Source organism: Falco naumanni, chromosome 1 (genome assembly GCF_017639655.2).
Source record: "Falco naumanni isolate bFalNau1 chromosome 1, bFalNau1.pat, whole genome shotgun sequence".
Lineage (NCBI taxonomy): Eukaryota > Metazoa > Chordata > Aves > Falconiformes > Falconidae > Falco > Falco naumanni.
The window spans coordinates 123,179,244-123,204,847 of record NC_054054.1 but is presented as its reverse complement, the minus strand read 5'-3'; the positions used below and the strand labels follow the sequence as shown (position 1 = coordinate 123,204,847).

General features: G+C 39.9%; 1 protein-coding gene across 3 annotated transcripts in view; it reads left to right on the top strand.

Annotated features, from left to right (window-relative positions):
* SMURF2 (SMAD specific E3 ubiquitin protein ligase 2) overlaps window positions 1-25,604 on the top strand; it is a 66,368-nt gene that overhangs the window by 26,364 nt on the left and 14,400 nt on the right. For 2 of the 3 annotated variants that reach the window (XR_005826044.1, XM_040581977.1), the window contains exons 2-10: window positions 2,398-2,436; window positions 4,004-4,112; window positions 11,834-11,967; window positions 13,121-13,186; window positions 16,758-16,842; window positions 18,156-18,239; window positions 19,638-19,840; window positions 20,027-20,111; window positions 22,820-22,978. Coding sequence is in view for 2 of the 3 variants with exons in the window: in XM_040581977.1 (XP_040437911.1) it covers window positions 2,398-2,436; window positions 4,004-4,112; window positions 11,834-11,967; window positions 13,121-13,186; window positions 16,758-16,842; window positions 18,156-18,239; window positions 19,638-19,840; window positions 20,027-20,111; window positions 22,820-22,978 (964 nt within the window). In the remaining variant the exon portion in view is untranslated. Of the gene's footprint in view, window positions 1-2,397; window positions 2,437-4,003; window positions 4,113-11,833; window positions 11,968-13,120; window positions 13,187-15,290; window positions 15,407-16,757; window positions 16,843-18,155; window positions 18,240-19,637; window positions 19,841-20,026; window positions 20,112-22,819; window positions 22,979-25,604 lie in introns of those variants that run through there. The other variant, XM_040581978.1, reaches the window with a different exon arrangement.

Sequence of the window (25,604 nt, the reverse complement as noted above, 5' to 3'; positions counted from 1 at the left end):
TAACCTTGCAATTTCTCCAAAGATTAGTCAAACCTACTTTATTTTGAACATCATACAATTCTGGGAACGTACAGTATGGCTTACTGTGCTATAGATTAATTTTGACTTAACTATCGGATTTAAAGCCTTTTGGCTTCACTTGACGCTTCCCATTTCTTCTAATGGGTGAAACTGTGCAAATAATTACATCTTTTAAAATATATTTAAATAAGTGGCCATCTATATAAGCATCTCTTTTACTGGAAGTTTTTCACCACAAGTTGAAAGGCGGCAGTGAGCAGCAACCAGTTTCAGTTCTCAGGCAAGTGGTGCCTGTTGACAGCTCGGGCTGGGGATACTCTTGGTGTAATAGCATCTTAAGGAATGGCAGAAGTATTTTTCTAAGTTTCTTGTCTTACCTGTTTCTTTTAAGGTCTTTTAAGTTGTTATCAATTGTATGGATAGAATAGGCTTTCAACTGCTGGGCACATGGAAGTCTTTAGTGACTGTGGATTTTCATTACACCATCCTAAGGACTTTAACTGTTTTGTGGAGCAGTGATGTGGTGGTCTGCATCCTATATGTGCTTGAACTCCAGGTATCAGAAATACCAAAAATGTTTGGTGCTGTATTAGTACTTTACTACTGTTGACTGTTTACAGTGGAGTTATTGGGTGAAAATCTCTTAAATAGAGCTCTGCTTTAGGTTTACCGTTATGTCTTTGAATGGAGATAAATATTTTTTTTTACCTTTATCATCTTTTAAAAATAACAAACTGCAACTAGACAATTTTTTTCAGAGTAATGATACTGTTATTTAGCACCCCCTCGCATCAAACTAAGATGCTGAAAATTTTTCCTGGGAGCTTGAATGTACCTTTTCTGTGGTATATGTCAATGTGCAGGGGATTGTTACTGTGACTACCTGGAGTCATTAATAGGTGTCCCCTTTTGTTTTACGGAGGACCATAGTTAGACCCGAGTAGAGTTTTAGCTAGGTTTAACAGTGCTGAATTCCTATGGAAAGCGGTTTCATTAAAATCAACATCTATATGAACGTTAAAATTGGGAAAACATTAATTCCATTGATTTAAAATAATATGCAACTTTGTGCAAGTATGCAGAACTATTCAGGGTGGTGCTTCTCTGCCCTGGCTGTGGATGTTGCTATGACAGTGCTCGTGTACTACCTCCGCTTAATTTTATTTGAAAAGATACTGTAAAAGAAATTAGAGAATCGGTGGCCCCCAGGATCAGTGGGGGAAGGCATGACTAATTTTGTTAGGTCTTAGGTGGTGTCTGTGGGATGCGCTTCTCAGATGCACTTTTCTGTCTTTGCATTTCCTGGTAGTAATAATATTGGCAATCTCATAAAAAACATACCCCAGGGAATGATATACTGCGGAGTCTTCTGCAGTGTTGGTTCTAACCAAGTACGTCTTTCCCCCTCCCCTTTTTTTTCCTTTCTATACTAGCTGTGGGAATTCATGCTTTCACTCAATACCCAAGAATCCTTTTGTGTTATCAGTAAATGTTTTAATGTTTCACAGGGGAATCTAGTATTTCCTGCTTACTAGACCTGTGATAATAGATAAGCATATGTAGTTGAACAGTGTTGCATTTTGTGAGAAGTCTTCTGTGTGTACCTTGGCATCTTTGTATGAAAGTTGTCCTGTTTGACCTCTTATTTATTTTTATTTATTATTATTTTTATTCTATTCTCATACGGAGTTGTTTTCCCCTTGGTATTTTTAGCTGACAAATGCAAATGTTCCTCCCTTCTAATGTAAACAAAAAAGCCTGAAAAAATTACCCACTTCTACAAATAAAACATATCTTTGGAGCCATCAAAACTCTGGCATTAGAAGTTAGTCTGCTCCACCCAAATGTTTTTCAGGTAAAAACCTATTTAGCTACCACACAGGATAACAGAAGTGCCTAGACAGCCTAATGCACTATTTCTTATCATCAGGGAAGCTTTTGCTGGTCTGTAGAACTAAATATAAGACCCTGCTTGTGTGACACTGCTGATTTTACTGACACAACTGTTAGTGCCGCTATATGGTGAGCTACTTAGGAATGGTCCGGTTTCTTCATTAGGTAAACACTGAGTAGGCAAAACAATTGAGAATTATAAAAAATAAAATAAAATTGCATGTGAAACTGTTCCCTGAGGAAATCACTACAGTATCACTTCCACTATAATCTATCTAAAGGTAAATTGCCAGAAGAGGACACTTCTGGCTCAGCTTTCAGGAATTATTTTATGTGACAATACAAATGATGTAGGAGCTCAATTCATTTACATTCATTTTATTTTGAGAAGGATTTTGTGTAATGCTGGGCAGGTAAAGTAACTTTTTATTTTTTTAAGTTGGGAATCAGCAACTTAATTTTGTATTTCTGTTTTTCTTACAGTACTGTGTGCAAAAAACTTGGTGAAAAAGGATTTTTTCCGTAAGTAGCTGTTAAGTTTTATACGTTTATCGATGGGGTAAATATTATGGAAGTTCTGTACATCAGTGTTTGCACGTGATCATTGTATTAAGATATTTGATTTGAGGGGACCAGGTAGCTTTGTTTTCACGCCATTTTATTTCAGGGCTTCTAATTGTTTTTCTTAGGTGACACTTGTCACAGCTTCATAATAATAACTAAAATACTGACACACTCTCTGTTTTTGATGGGAGTGGGAAACAAATTTACTCTCAGGCAAATTACATGTTTTTCAATGAGTGCCACATATTTATTAAAATGTTTTTGGTGTAACAACTTCTTGTCTGGCAGATCTTAATTATTAACTAAGCTGCACATCTTCATTATTAATAATCATGTCATAATACTTACCTACTCTGAAATTATATTTGAATTAATTTTAATAATGTTTTGAAAGAAGTTCTAGGGGGTGGATGAAGGAGGCAGAAGGGGACGTCACCGGCTGTGCAGGTCTGCACGCACGGGCCGCCGGCCGCCTCCCAGCCGCGGGCAGGGAGGGTCTGAAAGATCAGGCCTGAACTTTGAAAAGAATTTGAAGACTGGAACGATACAGAATTATATCGTAGTCTGTCATTCCTCTAAAACTTGCTTTTTATCTGGATTTTTGAATTGATGGCAACACGCCTAAAAAAACCTCCTCAAGACTCGAAATCTGTGATGCATTCGTGTCCTGAAGCACAAGTCTTGCAAGGTCTCGCTCCCCCTGCCCCGCGTGCTGGTGTTGGTGCTGAGCCGCCACCTGCTTGCTTGGCTCTGTCCCGAGTCACCTGGGGAAGGGGGACTGGGGCAGCACTTGTGCTACAGAAAATGGGAAAGCTATTTCACCACTCACGGGCCCTCAGAGGAGGGGAGGAATGAGCATGAGGGGAAAAAGGGACGGGGCCACATGGCTTCTGGGCATCCGTGGTGGCACCATCCCTTTGGGTGTTGGGTAATACGGGTTATACATTATAAAATTGTTGCAGCAGAGCTAATAGTAGGCTGCTCTGGCCCTGCTGCTTCCCTGTCCTCAGCTGTGTAGTTTGGTGTTGATCAGCTGAACTGTGGTTTGGCGTTTCTGAGGTACGGAGTGGGTAGCAAATGGAAGCTAGCAGAGACCTAAGTGGGCCTCAAAAGCCAGTCACCTGTTACAGGCGGTGTCCTGTGATACCAGCAACAACCAGAACTGTGGTTGTAATTAATATTAAAAAGAGGAAGAATGTAGACCTGTTTTCTGTCTTTTTCTGAATTCTTTAGATGCTGAGAATTTACTCAGTCCTGAATTAGGAAGATTGAGTGTTCAGATTTCCACCCCCTGCAATGTGTGTGACTTACAAAGTTTTGCTGTTCTGTATCTGTGAAATGGTTAGTTCAGCCTCTTCCTGCGCCTAATACATCAAGTTATTCCCGTTCATTAAATGTGGCTCTCATTTATGAATAAAAGGGTACTTCAGGTAAAATACTAACCAAAAACAAATACTGTGTAGTGATACAGGACTTGAAAGCATCCTGATCCATTTGCTAGTTTTTTTTCTTTTCCTCCTCTTAGGACTTCCTGATCCATTTGCTAAGGTTGTGGTGGACGGATCTGGCCAATGCCATTCTACAGATACTGTGAAGAATACACTTGATCCAAAATGGAATCAGCATTATGACCTGTAGGTGGTAACAGTGATAACCAAAGGTTTGAAGTGGAATCCTCTAAAGTACATAGACGTTGTCAGATGTTTGTAATACTGTCCTATTTACAACTCAGAAAATGTCCCAGAGTGTATTAGCTTGAGTGAAAAATACATGTCTCAGAATACAACTTTCTTATTTCCCTCAAAATCCAAACACTACACTTGGTTTCCTAATGATGATGTCTGCAGCATGCTTTACATGTACCATAGCACTATTTTATTGTAATATTTTCATGTTAACACTTGTGTAAAATGAAGCAAATATTTGACAGTATTTCCCTCAAAATGCTCTTCTTTTCATGCGGTTTTTGTCTGCTGCAGTGCTACAGTGTCTTTTCTTCTGCGTGCGTTGTGTTCAGTTTTCTGTCCCAAATGTTGTTCTTGCTACAAATTATGTTGTTATCACCTGAGCATCTTGGGGTGCTTTTGAGCAATATAATCAGTATGGCATGTATATGTCATGTTTTTCTTCTGTCTTTCTAAAGCGTAGAATATTCTGTATAATTTATTAAAGCTTTTCTGTTTTTATATAGGTTTCTTTGTGTTTGTGCATGCTTTATTTTCCCTGTCTTTTATCCTTTTATTCTTTATCTTTTTCCTTGGGATGGAAGATGAGGAAGAGAACAGTTTTGCCTCATTGTATTCTCCTTTCTTTCTAAGGCATTTTTCTGATTCTAACGTTTTTTCCCATGGCTCCATTCCCGATCTGTATTATTAGAAATTGTTTGAGCATGTTTACGTTAGCTTTGGCCATCACCAAACCTAGAGCAAATCAAGTATTAGTCCACAGAGAACTTCTCGTCCCCCTTTTTTCCCAGTGAAGAAAAGCAGCTTGATAGGTCTTTTAGCAGAATGTGGAAGGCCTGGTTTAAAGTGGTCTTGACCTAATCATTTTTTGAATATCCAAGACTAAATATGTGAAGTCATTGTTCATAATGTCTTGGTGCAGTATAGAAAACATTTTCATTACTGCTTAACAGAATATCATTGGCAGTTTCATGAAATAACAGCACTTTCTCTGAGGAAAGCTGTAGCATTATAGTTTTATGATTCAAATTCAATCCAAGCTTAGATTCTGTGAGACATTAATTCATATTCATTAGAAAAATGGATATAAAACAAGTTTAAGTTCATTTAGAAGGAATGGCTTTTTTTTTATTTAAAGAATTCTAAGTTAATTTTAGGGTTTTGATTATTAAACCTATCAAAATATTGATTTGTATAGAACATGGATTTCAGACCTCTGTCATTCTGCATCCTCTCCAGGATCAGGACCAGGATCAGACTAGAACTCAAAAAAAATCCCTGAAATGTGACCACAGACTTATATTTTTTTTTAGTTAGGTTGTTTCCATTAATAAGCATTAATTCATGGCTTTACAGGGATAAAAGGAGAGTAAGGTGGAAAGTGCTGCCAGTGTGACTTGAATGTAAAGCCTTCCTGTAACCTTTGGACAGCTAAAGAAGGGATGCTTTTGAAGAAGGAATGATGGGCCATCATCTGGCAGTTATCTGCTCTTGGATTCTGATTTGAAAATGTCAGTGGTTCCCTGCATCTTCCCCAGTATCTGCCAGTTGGGTCTTGGTGGTGTGACAATGCAAGCAGGCAGCTGGCAGGAGTGGGTTCTGTGGGTTGCCGAGTGCTCCATGGGCTAATGACTTGGAGACTTGGTTCCCTTCTGGAGAAAAGGAGGAGCAGAGGACATGGGAAATGAGAGAGGAAGTTAATATGCAGTGAGTAATGGAAAAAAATAGTAAAATCTTCAGAAAAAATTCCTTTCTGGTTACAATTTTCAAGGAAGGATGAAGAGAAGGTATTTTTACATTGTTTTATAGGACAAGTCATGGTTGCATCTGGATACTGTAGTTGTCTTAGCTTTGTGGCGAGGCTGTGGTTGCAGTCCACAGCATGTTATAACAAGCAGAGATAGAAATGGGGCTTCTGGTATAAATTTTGCTTGGGCAGATTTGGGGCATCTCTTGCTGAATTGTCCTAAGGATTTTAGACTTGCATGGAATTTTTTTTTTGGGGTGGTGGTGGTGGTGTTGTATGTGTTTTGGGGAAGGAGATCCCTAAAAAAAATAGGGTTTTTTTAGTTAGGATATTATTTTCAATATAAATTGCTTGTCCTGTAGGCAAAACTGCTTTGCTTGATTATGGCTTTTGAATTCCCTGATGACGGAGGTATGCACAGCATTTCTAATCCAAAGTAAAATTTAGCATTATGTCAGGCCTTGTAATTTGGAAATAATCCTTTCCCCCTCAAAACTTGCTTCATAATAATTTAACCCCTTTTACTGTCTTACCTTATTCCTTACTCTGGAAACTTTTTTCCATTTATAAACATCAGTCACCTAGTCTTCAATTCCTATTTAAAACAGCAGTAAAAATTGTTTTACTCTGTTTATGACTCATCACAGCCTGGCTTTTATCTTAAGGTAACTTTTTACTGTAATATACCTGGTGTCAGATCTCAACTATTCATCTGCACCAGATACTAGGATAATTAACTTTTACTTTTGAGGGAAAAATAATAATAAAATAATGGGAAGAGTAACCATCCTACTGCTAAGCACCTGATGGCAAACCTCATAGGTTACAGAACTTAATCTTCTCATCCTTTTGAAAATAATAGATGTGTTAAACTTCCTAATGTTTACCCTAACGCCAGACCATTGCATGGGAACGCTCGTCTCTGCCTTATGACGCTTCCCAGTGTTGCAGGAAATGCTTTGCACACCAAGCGTAACAGATGGAGTCTTGGTGGCAGCTTGCCTGCTCCTGCCACCACGCAGTGTAGGAAATCAACCAGAGGAAGGTGCAGTAACGCAGAATTTTCTAAAAGAAAAATTCAGCCTTCCCCCACCCCCCGAAGGTTTCTGTTGGTTTTTAAGTAACTGTAATAGGCTTATGTGCAGTAAAACTGCCTCTTGGCTACGTTGGGCTGATTGAAGTGTCCTCAGCCTGGAATTTGTATAACAGGTTAACACTGCTGCTAATTAACAGTCTCGTGTATCATGTGATGGCATATGCAAATGGCACAGTAAGATGGATCTGTTGTGATATATTTATGCAATAATGTCTGAATTAAGTTGCTAATTCCAAGGGAATTTTGTGGCTTGCTAACCTGATTCAGCACAATAGATATTCTGTTGTAGAAGATTTTTGTGAAAATACTTTTGCAGTGTTACAATGAACAAAAAAGGTTTTGCTTTTGCCTTATGTGGTTCTTAATTCATCTTAGTGTGAAAGGGAGCCGTTGAATTAGTTGCTTAGATTCTTCAGCCTAGATGGGTGTGTGTGGTGGTGGGGAGGGGGGGTTGGATCTGGGAGGCTTTCCAGGAAGAAATTGCCAAATAGTTGCTGTCTGGATGTAGTTTAATGTCAGTAAAATACCATGCTTGCCCTGGATGTATTCCCCTTCCTTATTTTCAGTCTTGTTTCTGGTTTCCCTATTGTTCAGGTCTTTCCTCAAAGCTTTGAATAACCAGACTTAGCACATTTACAGACCTTCATGCATTCAAAGCATTTAAACACTACCTAAACCAGCAGTTCTGAAACGTAACAGATCTTCCTTTTTCTCTTCCTTCCCCTTTCAACCATTCTGTAATAGCCTCTAGCTCTCCTCCAGCTGTCCTGCGCTCACCTCTGGCTCGGTCCAGCCCTCCCTGGCAGCCCGTGCCCCTAAGGCGTACCACGGCGTATGGTCTGCTTAGCTCTAAAAGACACTTGTACCATCATCTCTACCAAAACTTAGTCCTCGTCCCATTTTTACTCTGTGCCCTTTAAATATGTGCCCCCAGGCTCTAGCATGGGCTCCTTGCTGTCCTCCTTTGTTACACCTCTGAAGCCTAACCTCACCCAGCTTCCACAGCTCTTCCTTTTCCCGAAATCTGCTCACTGTAGGTTCTGGTTCTGTTGGGTGCCGTCACATTGTGGAGCCCATGCACTGCCCTGGCAGAGCTGCCTTTCTCCCCCAGCCCCCCAGCTCTCCTCTGCCTAGCTATCGCTGGCCATCCTGGATCCCTCTTGGGGAGAGAAGGCAACAGCTCGGCTCAGACAATCCTAGACTGGACTCTAAAGAGCCCTCAAACAGCTCCTTGCAATTGCTTTGCTGCCTTCGTGGCATGGTTTAGACCACTCTGATGAATCCAGTGCCCTTTGCATCTCAGGTGAGAGCATTTCTGGGCTGCGTCTGGCCTGTCTCTGCAGATGGGGCCGTCCCAGCTTAAGCCCATCAGGCGTACAAGTCAGCTGAACTGCTGCGGTGGCCTTGGCAGGACAGCTGGAGCAGAACCCTCTGTGCCCACTGTTCTCATGGTGCAGCGGCTCTTACAGGCTCTGCTGGGTGCTGGGCTGGGAGCACTGGGGAGAAGAAAGGGGCAGCCAGTCAGTGCCACGTGTCCCCACTGCGCTTCAGCCACAGCCTCTGGCTGATTCTCTTCTCGCCATCCCAGATGCTCAAACACCCTTCAGGTGCTACCAGAGATGACGGCAATGTCAGGGTGAAGGGAGAGTTAAAAATTAGGTGATTTTTTCATTATAGCTCTTTGCACCCTCTTCTTCCCCAGTCTGATAATAACTGATTGTTATATCTCAAAGCATAACACAACACTACCGTTACATTAGAAAAATTTCAGAAATCGGGAAGATGGAGGAACGAAGTGATTTGTCCAGGTTGTAAAACGACCCCGTGTGACAGCATGGATTAGAAATAGGGAACTCCTGGCTTCCAAGCACAGGTTCAGACCTCTCGGTGTTGCGTTTCTCTCTGGAGGGAGTACATCTGGCTTGTCATCAGGAAGAGGTGTGTGCTTTTTCAGGAATTTCTCCCCCCCCCACCCCCTTCTTCATTCTGCTTTTCTCTACCAAGCCGAACTCTTCAGGGAAAGTGTGTATAATGTCATGGGGCTGAAAAGTCACTTCATACCAAACCTGCCTGCGTGGTATCCTGTCTCAGAAGGAAATGCTACCTTGGGAAAGATCATTTTGTTTGGACAAAGCGACAGTTGCCCCTCTGTCTTAAAATTTGATTAAAATGTTTTAGAGGTTTCCAGTAACGCATGTACTTAATTTTTGTTTAGAAGTGGAAATGCTAAGAGTAGGCATTTTTCTTAAAAATTTCTGAACACACAGTTTGATCCGGAGCCCTAATGTATATGGAAATTTGAACTTCGGTTTTCACTTCATTAATACTTATCCTGTTAGCTCTGTTGAAGTACTGTGAAATAGATATTGCTGATAGGGTAAAGTAAAAAAAAAAGCTCCAAGAACTTTAGTTATGAGAAGGAAGAAAGAGGCATCCAACAAAATGAGTGTTTTGTGGTTTTTGTTTCTGGTGCTGGTTTTTGTTTTGTTTCGGTTTTTTTAAAAAACTTATTCACTTTATTTTTTGGAACATTCTTTTTTCATAACAAATAAAATTCTTAGCTCAGGCTTTTATGTTGGAACTTTATTGCCAGATGATGTAAAACAAATGTAACTTATCCACCAAATGAATTGGAAATGTCAACTTGTCCTACCGTCACTCTCTAAATGCAACCATATATTTTCATGCCTGAAATTAGGCAGAAATATAGATGAAACATTTTGCTATAAAGCCAACTAGCAGTTACTGAACTATTTCTTTTCTTCCTTCAGGGGGAAAAAAAAAAAAGGACATTTTTATTTGGAAAATGCAGCTTGTCTTGCTTATTTCCTTTAACTGTGTGAATCGGCCAGGTTTGCTGGTGCAAAAACCAGGGTATAGTGGTAATATAGAAGTTCTCACCTGTTTGGTATGGATGGCTTACTGTCTGCATCTTGGCCATGAGAACCTCACCCTGAAATGTTACAGTAATTCTTGGAAACTGTGTTGTATGTTCAGCTGTTCTACATATTATTCAAACTGTTCTGTTATGAAATTGTGTTTAACCATATACCTTTGACTTTTTTAAAGCAACAAGGAAAACTGGAAAATTCAAGACAGGTCATGATAAGTCTTTATTTTTAAGTGCACCTAACTTGTTCTCATAAGAATTTATTTTAAGTACATGAAACATTGTAGACTGCAACTGTGCACGTGAAATACCCATCTTCATCTCTCGTTTCTTTATGCAAAATTGGCATTGTCAAGGTTGTAAGGCCAAAAATCTGAGCTACATTATGCAATCACTTTACTATTGAAAGAAACTTTGGGATTTTTTTTGTGTGTGAAGTTTGTGTTTTGCTTGTGTGTTGGGTATTTTTGTTTGTTTGTTTTGTGTTTCTTTTGGTTTGGTTTTGTTTAAATGTGCATTGGTTGTTTTAGACCACGCTCATGGGTATGTGCCTACAGTTAGGCTATTCCATCTCCTACTTACTGGGTCAGTCCCTGTCTGCAGGTGGGGAAAAGAAGTTGTCAAAGTTCTGGGTTTTGGAAAAGGAAAAATGGGAGAAGCGTTAATTGAGAACTTAGCTGATCACAGCCGCAATTTTAAGCCATGACAGTTACAATTGTTTGGTTTGCCAACCTTGACAGTATCATTTCTATCTTTATGAAAATATTAAGATGTTTTAAAGCTGATAAAGTCTCAGTCAATGGGGGGTGATGTATTTAGGCGTTGAAGGAAAACTGATCAAACTCAACCAAAACCAAACAAAAAGCACTTGGAACTAAACTGCAGAAGGCCAGAATTTGTGATCTGGGAAGGGAGAACTACAAGCAGTTCCTGGGATCAAAGCCAGAGCTACAGATGCATTTTCCTCAACTTGAAATAACTGTAGTTCAGTATTGGCTGTAGCTGATTTATCTTAGGTGTTTTGAAACTGTCCTCTGAAAGTTTTGAAAACAAGAACTAGCTCACAAAGTAATTGCTTCTGAAGGACAAAGCTTCAAACAAAAAAGCAACAGTAAAATAACCTATGGTGTCCAGGTTTCCCCAAGTCTGTAAAATGCAGATCTGGGTTTTACAAAAGCATTTCAGCGGTAATGCTGCGAGGAGGCAGTCCACAGCAGGAGGGGAATGTGGCACATCTCAGCTAAAATATGTGATGGGTCACATTCGTAATAGGTAATGTATGTTGTAAACGAGGCCCTTCTGAAGCTGTCTTCATAGTAAATTAGCTTCCCAAAGATTAGTTAACTGCAGATGTATAATTAGGTTTGCCTTCTGTTTTCCCTGAGCATTCAGAAGAGCTCTAAACGAGGGTGCCTTGCATTGCTGGTGGTTGGAAGAGTAGCCTGAGAAGCAGCAGCAGATGAAGTGCTGTGAAAGGATGCTGAACTGATAGGTTCTGTCCTGGCATTTGGACCGCTCTGCCTGCTAGCCTGCTCACAAACACATGCTGCCACGAGCATTGCTGTTGTCTTTGGTTAGGCTGAGCTTAGGCATGAATCTAAGCATGTTTGTAGCTGTGGTCGCCCGGCCAGCCCACAGCTTGTTCATGTTATTGTTTTTAAATGGATTTTGATAGACTTTGGATTCACTTGAACGCCTTCTTCCAGAAGCAGGATTTTAGATTAGTTTGTATTCAACTCCTTCATAAGACATGCTTTCATTAAAGTATAATGTGTACATCTTACGTGAAGATGACTTACTCCCTGGCTGATACAGTGTATGTTAAATTTTTAATGTAATGGTTGATAACCTTTTTTTCTTCCGCAAGATGATTTCTGGAGCATCTTCAAAGTATTCAGTAAGTTTCACTCACAGTAGTGTTTTTCCACATTTTTCAGATATATTGGGAAGTCGGATTCGATAACAATCAGCGTGTGGAATCACAAGAAAATTCATAAAAAGCAGGGAGCTGGTTTTCTGGGTTGCGTGAGACTTCTTTCAAATGCCATCAACCGCCTTAAAGACACTGGTTGTAAGTAAGCTAAAGACTAAAGTTTCCCTTCCTTCAGACCAAACTTTTGTGTGCAGGCTTTTGAAGAGTGACGGTTGGACTTTTTTTTTTTTTTTTTTTTTATAAAGCTTTATATTCCAGTTAGTTGTTTGGCGGTTTGTAACAGTGTTTTGTGACTGAGGATAACACGAGTAGGTTAGAGCATGTAACTTACCTTTTGGCTTTTTAACTCCTCTGCCCCGTTACTGTCGACAGCGGTGCCCTCAGTGCCGCAGTCTGACTGTGGAATGTCAAGACTGAACATACTGTGTTGGAATTCCAAAGGAAGACAGGTTCTACTTGCCTTCAAATTATCTTTTTACTACCTTCAAAAATGTAAGTCTTAAGGAGTAAACAAAAGGGTAAATCTATCTTGAAGCTAAATTTGTAGTTTAAAAATTAATGGGCCTTCAAAATTAATAAGACAATTTTATCATAAGATATTAAGTGCTTTGTCACGCTTTGAGAGGTTTGTATTTACTTTTGAAAAAGTTAATATATAAGATGTTTAATGGATGCCACTTCTGAACAAAATTCGGTGCACTGTTTGTGATGGAAAAGCAGTGCTTGGCTATACAGATGATAAAAGAAAAAAGCGACATGCTGGTAGAGAAGTGTTTGTGATTTTACCTTCAGTAACAGGTTCTGAATAACTGAAGTTCTTCTTTTTAAATATTTGTAGCTAGACCAGTGTTTCAGTGCATGGCACTTTGCTGAGTTTAATGCAGTTGCGCCTACCCAGCACGGAACACGTGGGCTGGTGCCGCAGGGTGGCTCCGGCTGTGCTGGTGGCAGTGCTGAACTGGAAGTGCTTTGTGGCAACGGCTGGTCTTCACAAAGGAAGAGAAGTCAAAATACTTCTCACAATCACTTGAGACATCCAGTCTAGGATAATGTCATTTCCTATTCATCAGAAGAGCTTTGTGGAGTTGGAAAAACGTTAAAGCAATTTCTGATTTAAATTTATGAAAACAAAAAATGAGGTCTTGACTGAAGATTTTTGGTTTTGCATTCCTTCACCCATCTCTTAAAGTCTTAACTAGCTCACACCAGGCTGAATTTTGTTCTGATAGTACCTGCCTTTCAAAGGCAGGAAAATACTGTATGATTTACACTTTATGTCCTTGTTTCACAGATCAGAGATTGGATCTGTGCAAGCTTGGGCCAAATGACAATGATACTGTTAGAGGACAGATAGTAGGTAAGTAAGGGGTTTTATCTTTTCGTTCTCTTGGAGCTTAATAGTAGCTATAGAAATACCATTCCTAGATGTCAGTTTTCCGTTTTTTGTTTTGTTTTGTTTTAAATTGTGTCTGGTGCTAGAGCCACTTGGATCTCAAGCTAGAAGTGTGTATGTAGAGACTTAAAAACAAACAAAACAAACCCCAAACTGAAACAAAAAATCCCAGCAGAACGAACCACCCCCAAAAAACCAAAACACATCACACACACACCCCCCTTATTGTAAGTGTTGGGACAGACAATTTTATTTTGTCTTCTTCTAACTCATAAACCCTCAATAATGCAAGAATTAAAAAGATAGCTGACAAGTTGTTTGTGGATACTTGTTTCTCAATTTCATAAAAACTCTTTGGTGCACTCTAAGTTGTTTCAAAGGCAGTGTTTCTAGTAGGTCGCTTAAGAAGTTAAAAAACCCAAAGTTGGCCAGGATAAGGAGGTCTTTATTTTTCTGGCAAGATGTTAATGAGAACGTTTGGACATGGGGGAGAGAAAAGTGAATTTGCATGCGCAGGTTTATGTTCAATTCCTAGTTCAAATAATATCCAAGCAGCATTCTTGTTTTGTCAGCCAGGGAAAACTATTGAAATATCAGTCAGCAAATAAGGGCTTCAGTGCATTTGTTTGCTTTCCTCAGAGCGCTCTGTTGAACAGTACCTGTGACTTTACCTCTCCATGTTGCTTTAACCATCTGTCTAGCATCCGTTCTGCAAGCGTTTGCACAGAATTAAGATAAGAGTGAGGTGGCATAGGAGAGTCAAATGATGGTAGAAATGTGGAATCGTAAGTGCGTTGCTGACACTTCAGACTGTTCTTGAATATTAAATTTTCCATGTGAGCTCACCCAGAAGAGTAAAGGATAAAACAGTCGTTTTTCTGGGGTGCGTTATGTTGTCAGTTTGGTTTGCTTTTTGGTTTTGCTCCAGTATGCTGGTCCCCTGATCATCCATGCTGTGTGCATGTGATTTTGTTTGTGGGGTTCCTTTTAGGAGGAAACAGCTCAGCGGACAGGAGAGCTTGTTCAGGGTCTGTGTGAGCAGCAGAGATGCTCTCTGCCCACAGCAGTCCTTTGGACACTGGCGGGGACTGTACCTTCACACCCTGACATGCTCTCATGCTGCCCTCCAGAGTATGCAGCATGCATCCTTGTCATCAGGACTTGGGAATGCTAGCCTTAATTAAACAAGAAAAAAACACACCAAAAAAAACCCCAACAACCATGCCAAAGCAGAAGGGTCTCAAGGCTGTTGGGATGCCAGGTGGGAAGCCTGGGGTGAGTACCACGCAGTGTGGGCATGGCAAATACACTTCAGAGACAACTAGTCAGTAGTGTGGGCATAAACTAGCCTGACCAGTTGGCTTAACCTGATGTGTGATCGTGAAACATAGTATAGCCAAAGCAGCACTGGGTCTTTGGGCGTGCTGCTGGGGCTGGCCCTAATGAGCAGGAGCTGCCGGGTCGTGCACTGAACCTAGAAAACAGCTCGTTGGGTTACGGTGGAGACTGAGAACAAATCTGTATGTCCTGCTTTCCACTGTTATTATCAGAAAGGTCAGCTGTCCTAGTCATGGCTGTGTTTTAATTTAATGCATCCTTGGTAAGATTCCATAGATTTCTGTCTTTTTTTTTTTTTTTTAAATTCAGATTGTTGTTATTAATCCCCTTATATTCTAACCTTTCTTCACTAATGCAGTTTTGTCGAATGGGTGAATGAGCCTGAGTAAAACTAGGTAATTCTGCTGCAGTAGTTAGGTGGTGGAGAAATCTTCGTTAAAAGTCAGTCAGGAGATAGATTAAGTTAGACTCTCAGTCCTTCTAATGATAAACTGGCTTAAATTAAGAGGCTATGCAAGATTGGAAAACAATATTAAAATGTAATGGATACCTTCAACAGATGATAAGCTTTCCACATCAAGTGCACATGGGTATGCCTTTTTTATTTGGGACAAGGAGCAAGGGGATCTTTATCTTAAATCCCTGGGGTTATCTTCAAAGGGGGGAAGAAAAGGGGACGCTTGTGGGTAGTGGATGCAAAGGGCACCTGAACTGTGTCTTAATCTTGCAGCTCTCTTCTGTGCCACCATTTTATTTCTGATGTGGCGGTGCAGAAAAAAATGAGTCCTTACTCATTACAAAATGAAGCCGTGCACAAATTTTGGTCCTCACGTAGGCAAAGAGGAGGTAATTGCCTTTGTTCAGTTTCATTTTTGTCTGTGTGTATTGCTTGCCAAACCTTGCCTACATGCAAAAATGTCAACTTGTAATGTGTGGGTCTGCAGAATAAATACATCCTCCAAGATTCTGATGTGGTTGAAATTAAATTGGAGGTGTCTTTTGCTCTGAGAAGTTGTTTTGTAGCGTTAGTGTTCATGGCAGACCAGGAGTAAAGCGAGCACATACTGCAGGGCTCCCTGGGTTGCTCTGTTGAAGGCTTCAAAACATGTTATTGTTGCTGAAAATTTGGACTCTGGCAAAAACTGCTAGTACTACTACATCTTCTTTAACTTTGATCTTGACAAGAGTTTGATCGTGTCTAGGTTAAAGTCTGTAAGTTTATTTCACTGCATATATAAATATGACTTGAAAGCAGTTGTCCAGGGGTACAGTAGTGCCACCTCAAGAATCGTGTGCCACGGCACGTATTTAGTTTTTTAAGCAATCATTTTATTGTTAAAGGCAAAACAAAACATCAAAAAAAACAAACCCAACCCCAACTCCACAGGAACACAAGTGTTGTAAATTACCAGATTGGACACTTGCAAACTACGATACTGGGAACAAAAGCTGCCTGAATTTTTTTTTTTGTTGTCATAATCGTATTACAAAAGCTTCAGGCATAAATATCCATTACAATGAAACATGTGAAAAATAAAAATTACATTTAAAAAAAAGTAATGCAGTTTTGCTGAGGGCAGTAAGGGCTTTTCAGGGTGCTGAGCACTGCTTTGTGTGAGCGTTGCATTTGACTTCTTACCACTGGCGTTAGAAAATAGCCAATAAACCAAATGTGTAGTGCTTCTAGAAGTGAAATTTTTGCCTGGTTTTATGCGTGTGTATGTGCGTGTGTTGAATCCCCTGTTTGCACAAAATACATGAGGAGTCAAAGACATACAGGAACCTGTTATTTTAGCTCTTTCTGTTAGAGGTGCTCCTGTTGGCAGTGCACGTTTGGCACTAGCGCTGTGCTGCTTGCTGTCCCAGCCCTGTGTGACGTTAGCCACCCTGCTGCTGCCAGAGGAGTGTCACAGTCAGTCTCATACGGAGACAAGTTAAGACAGCTTCACAGTTCACTATTTTCAGCCTTAACTTGCATTCATATTCTTTAAGCTAACTTTCTTGAAGTCAGATGTAAAGGATTACGTGTATGAAAACACGCAGCGTTTTTGTGTAACTCCTTGGTTTGTGGGAAGGAAAAAATACTCAGAACGTGGCTCAGCTTAGTCCTCCAAGTTGTACCATTTCTCTTTCAGATATCACTGTAATTTGCATTCAGGTATCATATCTTTAATGGTTTTTTTTATTATCTTAATAGTAAGTCTTCAGTCCAGAGACCGAATAGGCACAGGAGGACAAGTTGTGGATTGCAGTCGGTTATTTGATAATGATTTACCAGACGGGTAAGCTGACATCACTGTGGTGTAAATACAAATACAGCTCATACAACAGGCTTTTGCAGTAATGAGAAATCAGTGTACAAATAGGTTGATTTATTTTTATTCTTGTACTCAGAGTTCTACAGTTTTGCATTTAGGAGCAGGAGATAAGCCAGCTAGGATACACAACATCATTAATAGTTTGACCCCCGTCTTGTCTCTTCTTGGAAAATGGGAGGTGGCATATATGAGTAAATGCAATACAAAATATACTTATCTAGGAAAACATGTGTCTTTCAAATTGTAGAACTGATAAGCTAATATAATGTTAAATCACAGCCAGCAAACTGACTTCATCCCTACAGCGCTTTTGTAGCAAGGTAGTGAATGCACAAGCCTGGCAGCCTTCCACAGCACGCTGCGGAGGTGTACGCTATTATAAAAATGGATTGCTTTTTCTTCCATGTAATTCATAGTGAAGAAAACATGATTAGAAAAGGTAATGGAGCCTGAGTTCTTGCTGTATTTACCTGCCAAAGCCTGGGTTTAGGATTTTGGTTTGTCCCTGTGAGATTTCATGACATCATTAACACCTAAAACAGTTTTGTGAATACAGAAAAATGCTCTGTTTTAGGTTCTGGTGCTGTCATCAGCTTTTTCAGAGCAAGCACAGACCTTCTGAATGTGATTCTTGGCAGGTAAAGACAGGAGAAACTGATTTTTCAGATGATGAATTTTGTAATGTAAATTATCATCTAAGCCCTCAACAGCATTCTTTTGTTAATTTGGAGTCTGGAGAAGTCAAAAACATTTCTGAAAATGCTTTTAGATTTTCACATAAAAATGTTCCTTGTATAAATATTGCTTATTTAATTGTGTAACTGCAGTTAGCTGTATAGCCTTGTGTATTTTGGACTGCAAAAGTCATAATAATTAAAAAGTCACGTTATTTGAAGGTGACTTTTTAATGAAAGCGAGTAGTGCATGAAGGTGCTATGAAAGCACTTACTAGAATCAGTGGTCAAAAGAAGTTAAATGCATTATTAAACACGATGTTTTCAAGAAGTTTCTTTATATGACTATTAAGATTTAATTAGAATTTAGACAGTTATTGGACATGAAGGTGTGATATTGTTAATGATATGCCTGTTTCCAAGGGAAGAATATTTAAATCAATTCTGAGTTGAACTTTCAGTTGTTTCCTGTTACCGTGTTCAGCTAACATGATTCATAATAGAGTAAGTCTTCCTGAGTTGGCATTTATGTTGGAAACATTTTGTGCCCTGGTTTCCTGGAAATACCACTTATTGCCTTATCTCTCAATGTCTGAATTCTAGGTGGGAGGAGCGGAGAACTGCTTCTGGAAGGATCCAGTATTTAAATCACATTACACGAACAACTCAGTGGGAGCGACCAACACGGTAAGAAACTATGTAGGAGACGCTGCAGGTGATGAAGTTTGCTTGCTGCCCAGGAGCGCTGAGCACAAGTGATTCTAAGTGGCTCTAACGGGTATTCAGCTTCCCCTGAGTCACTCCACAAATGCTGTTTGCTTTTCTTCTCTAACATCCTACTTCTTCAGTCTGCCTAATGCCTAACCTGAAATAATCATTCTGGCTAGGTGTTCTTCCTCCCCAAATACTAGCATCTTTGTTTTCTGGTAGAGCTGCTGTAGTAGAACTCTATACAGACATTACAATGTGCAGGCATTGTAAGGGATGAAGATGATCACAAATAGCTGACACACATTGTCTGTGGACGTCCTATGACCATGTAATCCAGAACTTTTAAAGCTGACTGTTAACAGAGCATGTTTCAAAATCATTGGAATCACCTTTTCTAATAGCCATAGATATGTGCTCCAAAGCTGTTCCTCAAATCAGTTTTGAGGTTACCTGAATTGTAGGCAGTGGTGTTGCACATTTTTCGCACTCTTCTGCAGACTGTCTGTGCCTGCAGACTGTCTCTTCCATCCTCAGTAAATATTATTCCAGTCTGAGTATGGATATATTTGACTTAAAATAATCTGTACTGTTAACGCTGCCAGCTCCAGTATATATTTGCAGTTTTCAAGTGAGTGAAGGTACTGAACAGCTTTTTAATTTACCTATCTGTATTTTTCCTGGTATGTTAAAATACCTATTCTAAGCTCTAGGCACATTTACGCTAGAAAAACAAATGCAAAATACATAATTTGTTTCAGGGATTTCCTGCGTCCTTATCAATCCCCTTGAATCCATTTTAAATCCTTTTGAAAGGAGCATTGAGCTACAAAACCACATAATTCAGTGTTTCCTCTTGCAGTAGAGCTCTCAAGCACAACTGGTTTTTTTGTCTTGTTTAGCCCTTTTTCATCATACTTGCCTAGTAACCTTCCTTAAAAATTGGAAGGAATAACAAAGCCTAATCACTTCTTCAGCCGTGTGAAGACATGGTGAGAAAGTTTGGGTTGTATGCTGCTCATTAAAAAACCAACAACAACGACAAAAAGCAAACAAACAAAAAAAACATTCAGCACTCTGTTTGAGGTGGGAACTGAGTGAGTATTTGATACGATCTTGATCCTCCTAGTATCATATACTAAGTGTCAGGTCAAACCCTGAGATTGGTGAGGAGGTTTACTAAGTACTCTGGGATGAACCAGCGAGCGCGGAACAGCAGCTTTCTGCCCATCTTCGAGGTGTCATGCTCAACAAGTCAGCTGCTCAGTTCTGCCATCCGCAAGGATTTTCCAAGAGCCCTTAGGTGAGGCCTCCCTCAAGTGTGGTGTGTAGCCCCGTGTCCAGTCAGCATTGCAGTTTTCACGTTTTCCTCCACAGGCCGGCATCGGAATACTCCAGCCCAGGCAGACCGCTCAGCTGTTTTGTGGACGAGAACACTCCGATTACAGGGACGAACGGTGCAACCTGTGGGCAGTCATCGGATCCCCGGCTGGCGGAGAGGAGAGTCAGGTCACAGAGGCACAGAAATTACATGAGCAGGACACACTTGCACACTCCTCCCGATTTGCCCGAAGGATACGGTATGCAAATTAATTTTTTTTTTTTTAATTGTAGGTCTCCCAAGAAACTGGGAAAATGGGTTGTGTCTTCTCCTTGTGTGTGAGATCCTTTTGATTTCTTAGTTTGGGGTAGTCAGCTTTTGTGGTTTTTTGTATTGATTTTTTTTTTTTTATTCTTCTAGTTATTAATTTATCTTGATTTCACAGAGCAAAGGACGACTCAGCAAGGTCAGGTCTATTTTCTGCATACTCAGACTGGTGTTAGCACGTGGCACGATCCAAGAGTACCTAGGTAAGAAACAATTGAAGTATCCTTAAAGTATCAAATCAAAACAGTTTGAGCAGTACTCTCCTCAGTTTTCTCTAATCTTGTATTTCTGACTCTTGGCCCTTGATGTATCACTTTAACAAGTCATTCATCAAAATAAATTAGTCTCCCTTCCTCAGTTTTTCAAGTTGTTACCTTAATGCAGAAATGGAAGATCAAGAAATACGTTAGTGGTGTTTGGAAAACAGGTATAGTGAACCGATTGTAGATCGTGCATTTAAGTTATAGCCACGTCCCGGTTTTAATACTCTGCAAAATAATGAAACAAAAAGTAGGAACCGAGTACTTCCAAAGATTTAGATTTATCAAGATACTTCAGTGAAAGCTGAGTTGGTTTTGGTTTTTTATTCAGGCTTTGGAAGTTAGCAAGACCTGAGAAATTGGCAGTGTATATTTATGAAGAATAAACTTTGTGACAAATGTGATCATTTTTGATGGAGGAGCAGACAAAGGGAAAAATGTGAAAATCCAGTGGATGCCCCTTGTATGTTTAGAGAGACAGTTTGTAGTGAGCTACAATCTCATTAGCTTAAATTTACTTGTCTGTGATAATTATTGTCCTGTGTTCAGACTACCAAACATAATTTACTCAAGGAGTGGGAATCTTGGTACATTTTGAAGAAACTAATTAGAGATGCTAGGTCATAAAAAGCTGGAAGCTGAAATGGTGAGCTGTGTTTGAAATGCCAGAATGTTGTTGTTTTAAAAAGAGGAAGGAAAAAAAAGGGGGGGGGGGGGGGCAGGCTACATTTGAGTATGGTAGCAAACATTTAAAAACGCACAAGCTTTTTTAGAGCAAGTTTCCTATTAGCAGAAATGAATATTTTCTTTATAATGTTCTACCACGGATGTTCCTAGAGCAATCATATATGCTTTCAAGCATCTCATTAGCAGCGTATAATTGGGAAAGAATTTGGTGGGGAGAAGCAAACGGGTAGAGAAGCTGCGAGAGACTGACCTGTGATTAAAATACTATAACTGCTATTTCTGTTGCAGCTATCTCAACACTCGGGAGGAAATAAATCTGAAGTGTCCTTCTGGTTTAGTCTCCTGATTTACACAATACATGTGTACATATTGTCTGTGATTGTACACGTGATTATTTCTGATGTGTTTGAAAGGAAAGGAGGATAATGGAAATGATTGTTAGCCTCTGATGGTAGTTTAAAATACCGAGCAGTCCTGTTGACAATGATTGCCTCTTAAGGTCTGTGGATGGTGGTGTAAAATACTGTGTGTAGTTTTAAATTGGCAGCAAGTGCTGGCGTCTGTGAGAAGTGTAGCAACTTGGTCAGCTGCTGCGGGTGTTCATTCCCATGGAAACGGGTATCTTAAGAAGGATAAAGTGTCTCATGGCTATAGCTTCATTGCATTTTCAAATGATCCTTTTGTTTTTATTACTGCTTCTGTGTGACAAGAATATACTGTGCTTTGATGCCCTATCTGTAGGCTTGAGAGTGCGATAGTTGGGCATTAGGAAGTCTGTGACTTGCATATTAGGCAAAATTAGAAACTAGAAGTCTCTAAAAAACAATTATGTCACGATTTAATCCTTAAGTTTGCGGTATAGTCGTTTTGTATGAAATTGTGAGTTAGTGCTGCTTTTAGGTGTGGCAGCAGAAACTGCATGAGTGTCTCTGAGACCAAAATTTGGCTTTTTGCATGAGGGTAGACTTTATGTCGTTTCTAAGGAATATTGTGTTTTTACACTAACACACCACAGCCATTTGGTTAATAAAAGCAAGCCCTACAGTTTGGTAGCGGCGTGTGTATGGGGTGACACCAGCAGAAGTTCAGTCCCAGAGCCTTGTGTTTTCCATCAGTGGCTTCTCAGCCTTTGGAGTCCCTGCGGGCGGCATCTTTTCCGCCGTTCTGTCCCTTGGCTCTTTCTTCCCCCCCAACTCCTGTGCTACTGGGAGATCTGAAGCCTTACACCTTTCAAAAGAGCCACGCTTGACAGTGGGAGATACCCGAGGTGTGAATTACATAAATGAAAAACCAGTAAGCGGATATGTTTTTGAAGACTAGAATTTTTCAGCGAACCTCTGGAATGAACCTGCATCTTCCCAATTCCAGCAGAATCTTCCTGAGACCCGTTATGCTGCCTGTGCATTGCTCGGTGCAGAGCCAAATTGTTGTTCATATAATATTTCATTTGAAATATTTTGTTAGAGACCTCTTTGCTTCCCACCAGCACTTGGGGGTTTGGGGCAAAACTGCCTGTGCCATACACATCCCATGTGTAATTCTCTGTGGAAAGTGTAACTCTTCAGAAATATAGTTTTGTTTTGAAAGTGTGATTCAGAGTTCCTTTCATGACTAATGTTGTTTTACAAATGTTTTCTGTCAGGATTGGTGTAGAACTGCAATTCCATTTTGGCAAATATGGCCACAGTCTTTGTTTTAAGCCTCTATTAATTTAACATCTGAAGTTAGTTTGTAAAAATGAAGGTTATTTGATAAGAATTTTTTTCCCCACGGCATGTGTTCTGGGGTGTGTGTTTTTTCTTTGGTGGGCTTGCACCTTGGGAGTAGAGATTCCAGCTGAACAGATCAAGTTTCTGAAACAATACATTTTCTCAGACTTCATGGAATTGTTCTGTTACATTTACGCTTGTTTGGCTCGGAGGCCCAATGCTGAGGTATTTTTCATTTTATATTTGTTTTCACAGGGATCTTAGCAACATCAATTGTGAAGAGCTTGGTCCACTGCCTCCTGGATGGGAGATCCGAAATACGGCAACAGGCAGAGTTTATTTTGTTGACCATAACAACAGGACAACGCAGTTCACAGATCCACGGCTATCTGCTAACTTGCATTTAGTTTTAAAGTAAGTCTGAAGTCTCTGGCGCATGAATAGAGGAAAGAAAGTGACTCTTGAGGGGTGCTAGGTGTTATATCGAGAGGTGTTCTGCCATGCAGCAGTATTTAAGACACAGTGGTGGTGCAGAACACACTACCAGCTTACTGTTGCACAGCAAAGACCAGGTTGGTGTCCTTGCTGGGGGGGGAATTCTCTAGCAGCATTTAGGCAGGAATGTGGCTATTGTGATGCTGGGAGTTGGGGGCAGCAGAGGGGGGAAGCAAGTGCTGGCCGGAGGAAAAGATTGGCCCATAGATATTTTTTTTTTCCTGACAGCAAGAGAGACGCTTTCTTTCCTTCCCTTTCTACTTCGTAGTGCTTTCAGTTACGGAGAACTTGCTTGAAAATAAGAGGTTGCATTCAGTAGCCAGTGGTGTGAAATACTGATGAGTTAGGCAAGGGTGCACGAGTGTCCGACTATTCTCCTGAAATAAAGAAATAATTCATCTCTTACCGTCAGTATTCCAGTAAGACTAGTTGAGATGTTCTCAAAATAAGACCCCAGTAATTTAACTCAGATTTTTTACAAAAAGAATAAAATAAAATAGGAACCGTATTTTTTTTTTCCTGCCTTAGTGTTTTGATACCACATTCTCATACTGCACTTTTAAAAAGAGAAGGGGACACTCAAAAGAATTCTGGCTCTTGTTTTTATTCCCTAGGAACTCATTTCACACTGCGGGGGCCGGGGGTGTGTGTGTGTGTCTGTGAAAAATGGAAACCCAAAAGCAAACAAACATTATTTTATTTATTTATTTTCCATAGACGAGGCTATCAGTTTGTCCAGGCTATTTGGGAGTTTGTCTGTATTGTTTCTCTTTCTAACACCTTTTAATACTCTTGGGAAACACCTGTGAAGTATTGAGTAGGTGTTAAGTGGAAGAAATAATGAGGAGTTGGTTAGGTAGAAAGCCACCCGGCCCTGGGCAAGGAGCGACTGGGAGGAATAGTCCTTTGTAGGAAGTGAATCGTTGGGAAGAAAAGCTGAAGGAAAGAATAATGGGAACAAGCACTGAAAAGACAAAACCGGGGAATGGAAAGTAATATCCAGGAGGTCAGGAGCTTTTGTGTCCTACAGAAAAGCTGGCTAGCCTTTGTCTGCCCAATATACATTTGAACTTAACCCTCCAAGAGGGAGAGAAGAATCTAAATATTGACAAATACGTACTTTGTTTAGAGACATCATTGGTTATGTGTATGTATATTATTTAATAAGCTCCCATCACCCAGACACTTTGGGTTCTTTTTTCTTTTTTTTTTAATTTTAAACAAAGAAATGACTACTAATTTTAGCTGACTTTGTATTGGTAGTTTCAAATGAACATGATCTTGAAAAAAACACCAAACCAGTGGAGGAGCATGTTTGTGTTTGAAACGTAGGAAAGTTCATTAAATTCATTCAAATTTAGGTATTTTACCCAAAGAAAAACTTCAGACCTTCTTAACTACAACAATGCAGTACTTACACTGTAGAAAATTCAGGTAACTGGACTATATTTGAAAAACTGTCCTTCACAGGTAGGTTTTTTTTGAACAATGCTAGGGTCACAGTGTCTAGTTCTACACGTATTGTGGAGGACAAATACACAGGTAGCTTTGTGATCTGGAAAATCCAGTTTGACTTGCAAGAATCAGAACCATTTTGCATTTCCTTAAGTTTAAAGCGCTAGTACAGTGTGCTTAAGTTTTTCTTTTGTACATCTGTCTTTCATTAGGGGAGGATTTCAGAAATTCAACCAACAGTGTCATCAGCAAAATCTGCTGCCTGATAAATCTTTTTCTGGTGTTTATTCTTTTATTGCACCAAACAGGATACGTGAAAGCCACCCCCTCCAACCCCCCCCGCCCCAAGCCCACCTCCCTATTTGTTCTTTCAAAGGAAAAACAAAAGTAGTTTGCCTTAGGCCTGTCATTTTATAAATTGTCTGAGAAATAAGTTTAGTATTTGGGTGGGATGGGCGTGCTAGTGTTTAAGGTTCAAAGGCATAATAAAAGTTTACTCTCAGTGATACTGACTTTACTATTGAGCTGGGTAAAGCAGTTTGTTCTTCCATTGGTGACATTGCCAGTTATGAAAATAATCAAACTTGTTACCCAGTTCTGTTTTAAAATATTGGCCAAGGATTTGTGATAGTTTTTGATCATTATGGCACCAGAAAACTATTGAGCTGTGTCCTTAAAGCACTGTACAGAGTCAGAGTCATTCAGCTGTGAAAACAAATGAAGAAATTAGATTTAATTACTTTAAGCGCTGCAGATTGTTTAGCTAATACTGCACCGATTATTTTAGTCTGATATGGAGGATGGCATTTTATTTTTCTCTTCCTATTTCAGATTGGTTTAATTTAATACATAGATCTGAAAGTTCATGCTCATTCCAGAGATCACCTTTTCATCAAGACTGCCATTGAGCAGCTATGCGGTTAGGGAACTAGGTCTTTTTTGCTCTGAAAGGTAGTATGAACGTATGCTCACGTCAGCGTGTAATTATGACCTCTAGTAGGCATACACAAGGAGTATTTTCACATGCTCATGCTTATGGAATTAGAAGGTTTGGAAGATAGAACGATGATTTTGCTTTCATTTGTGCGTC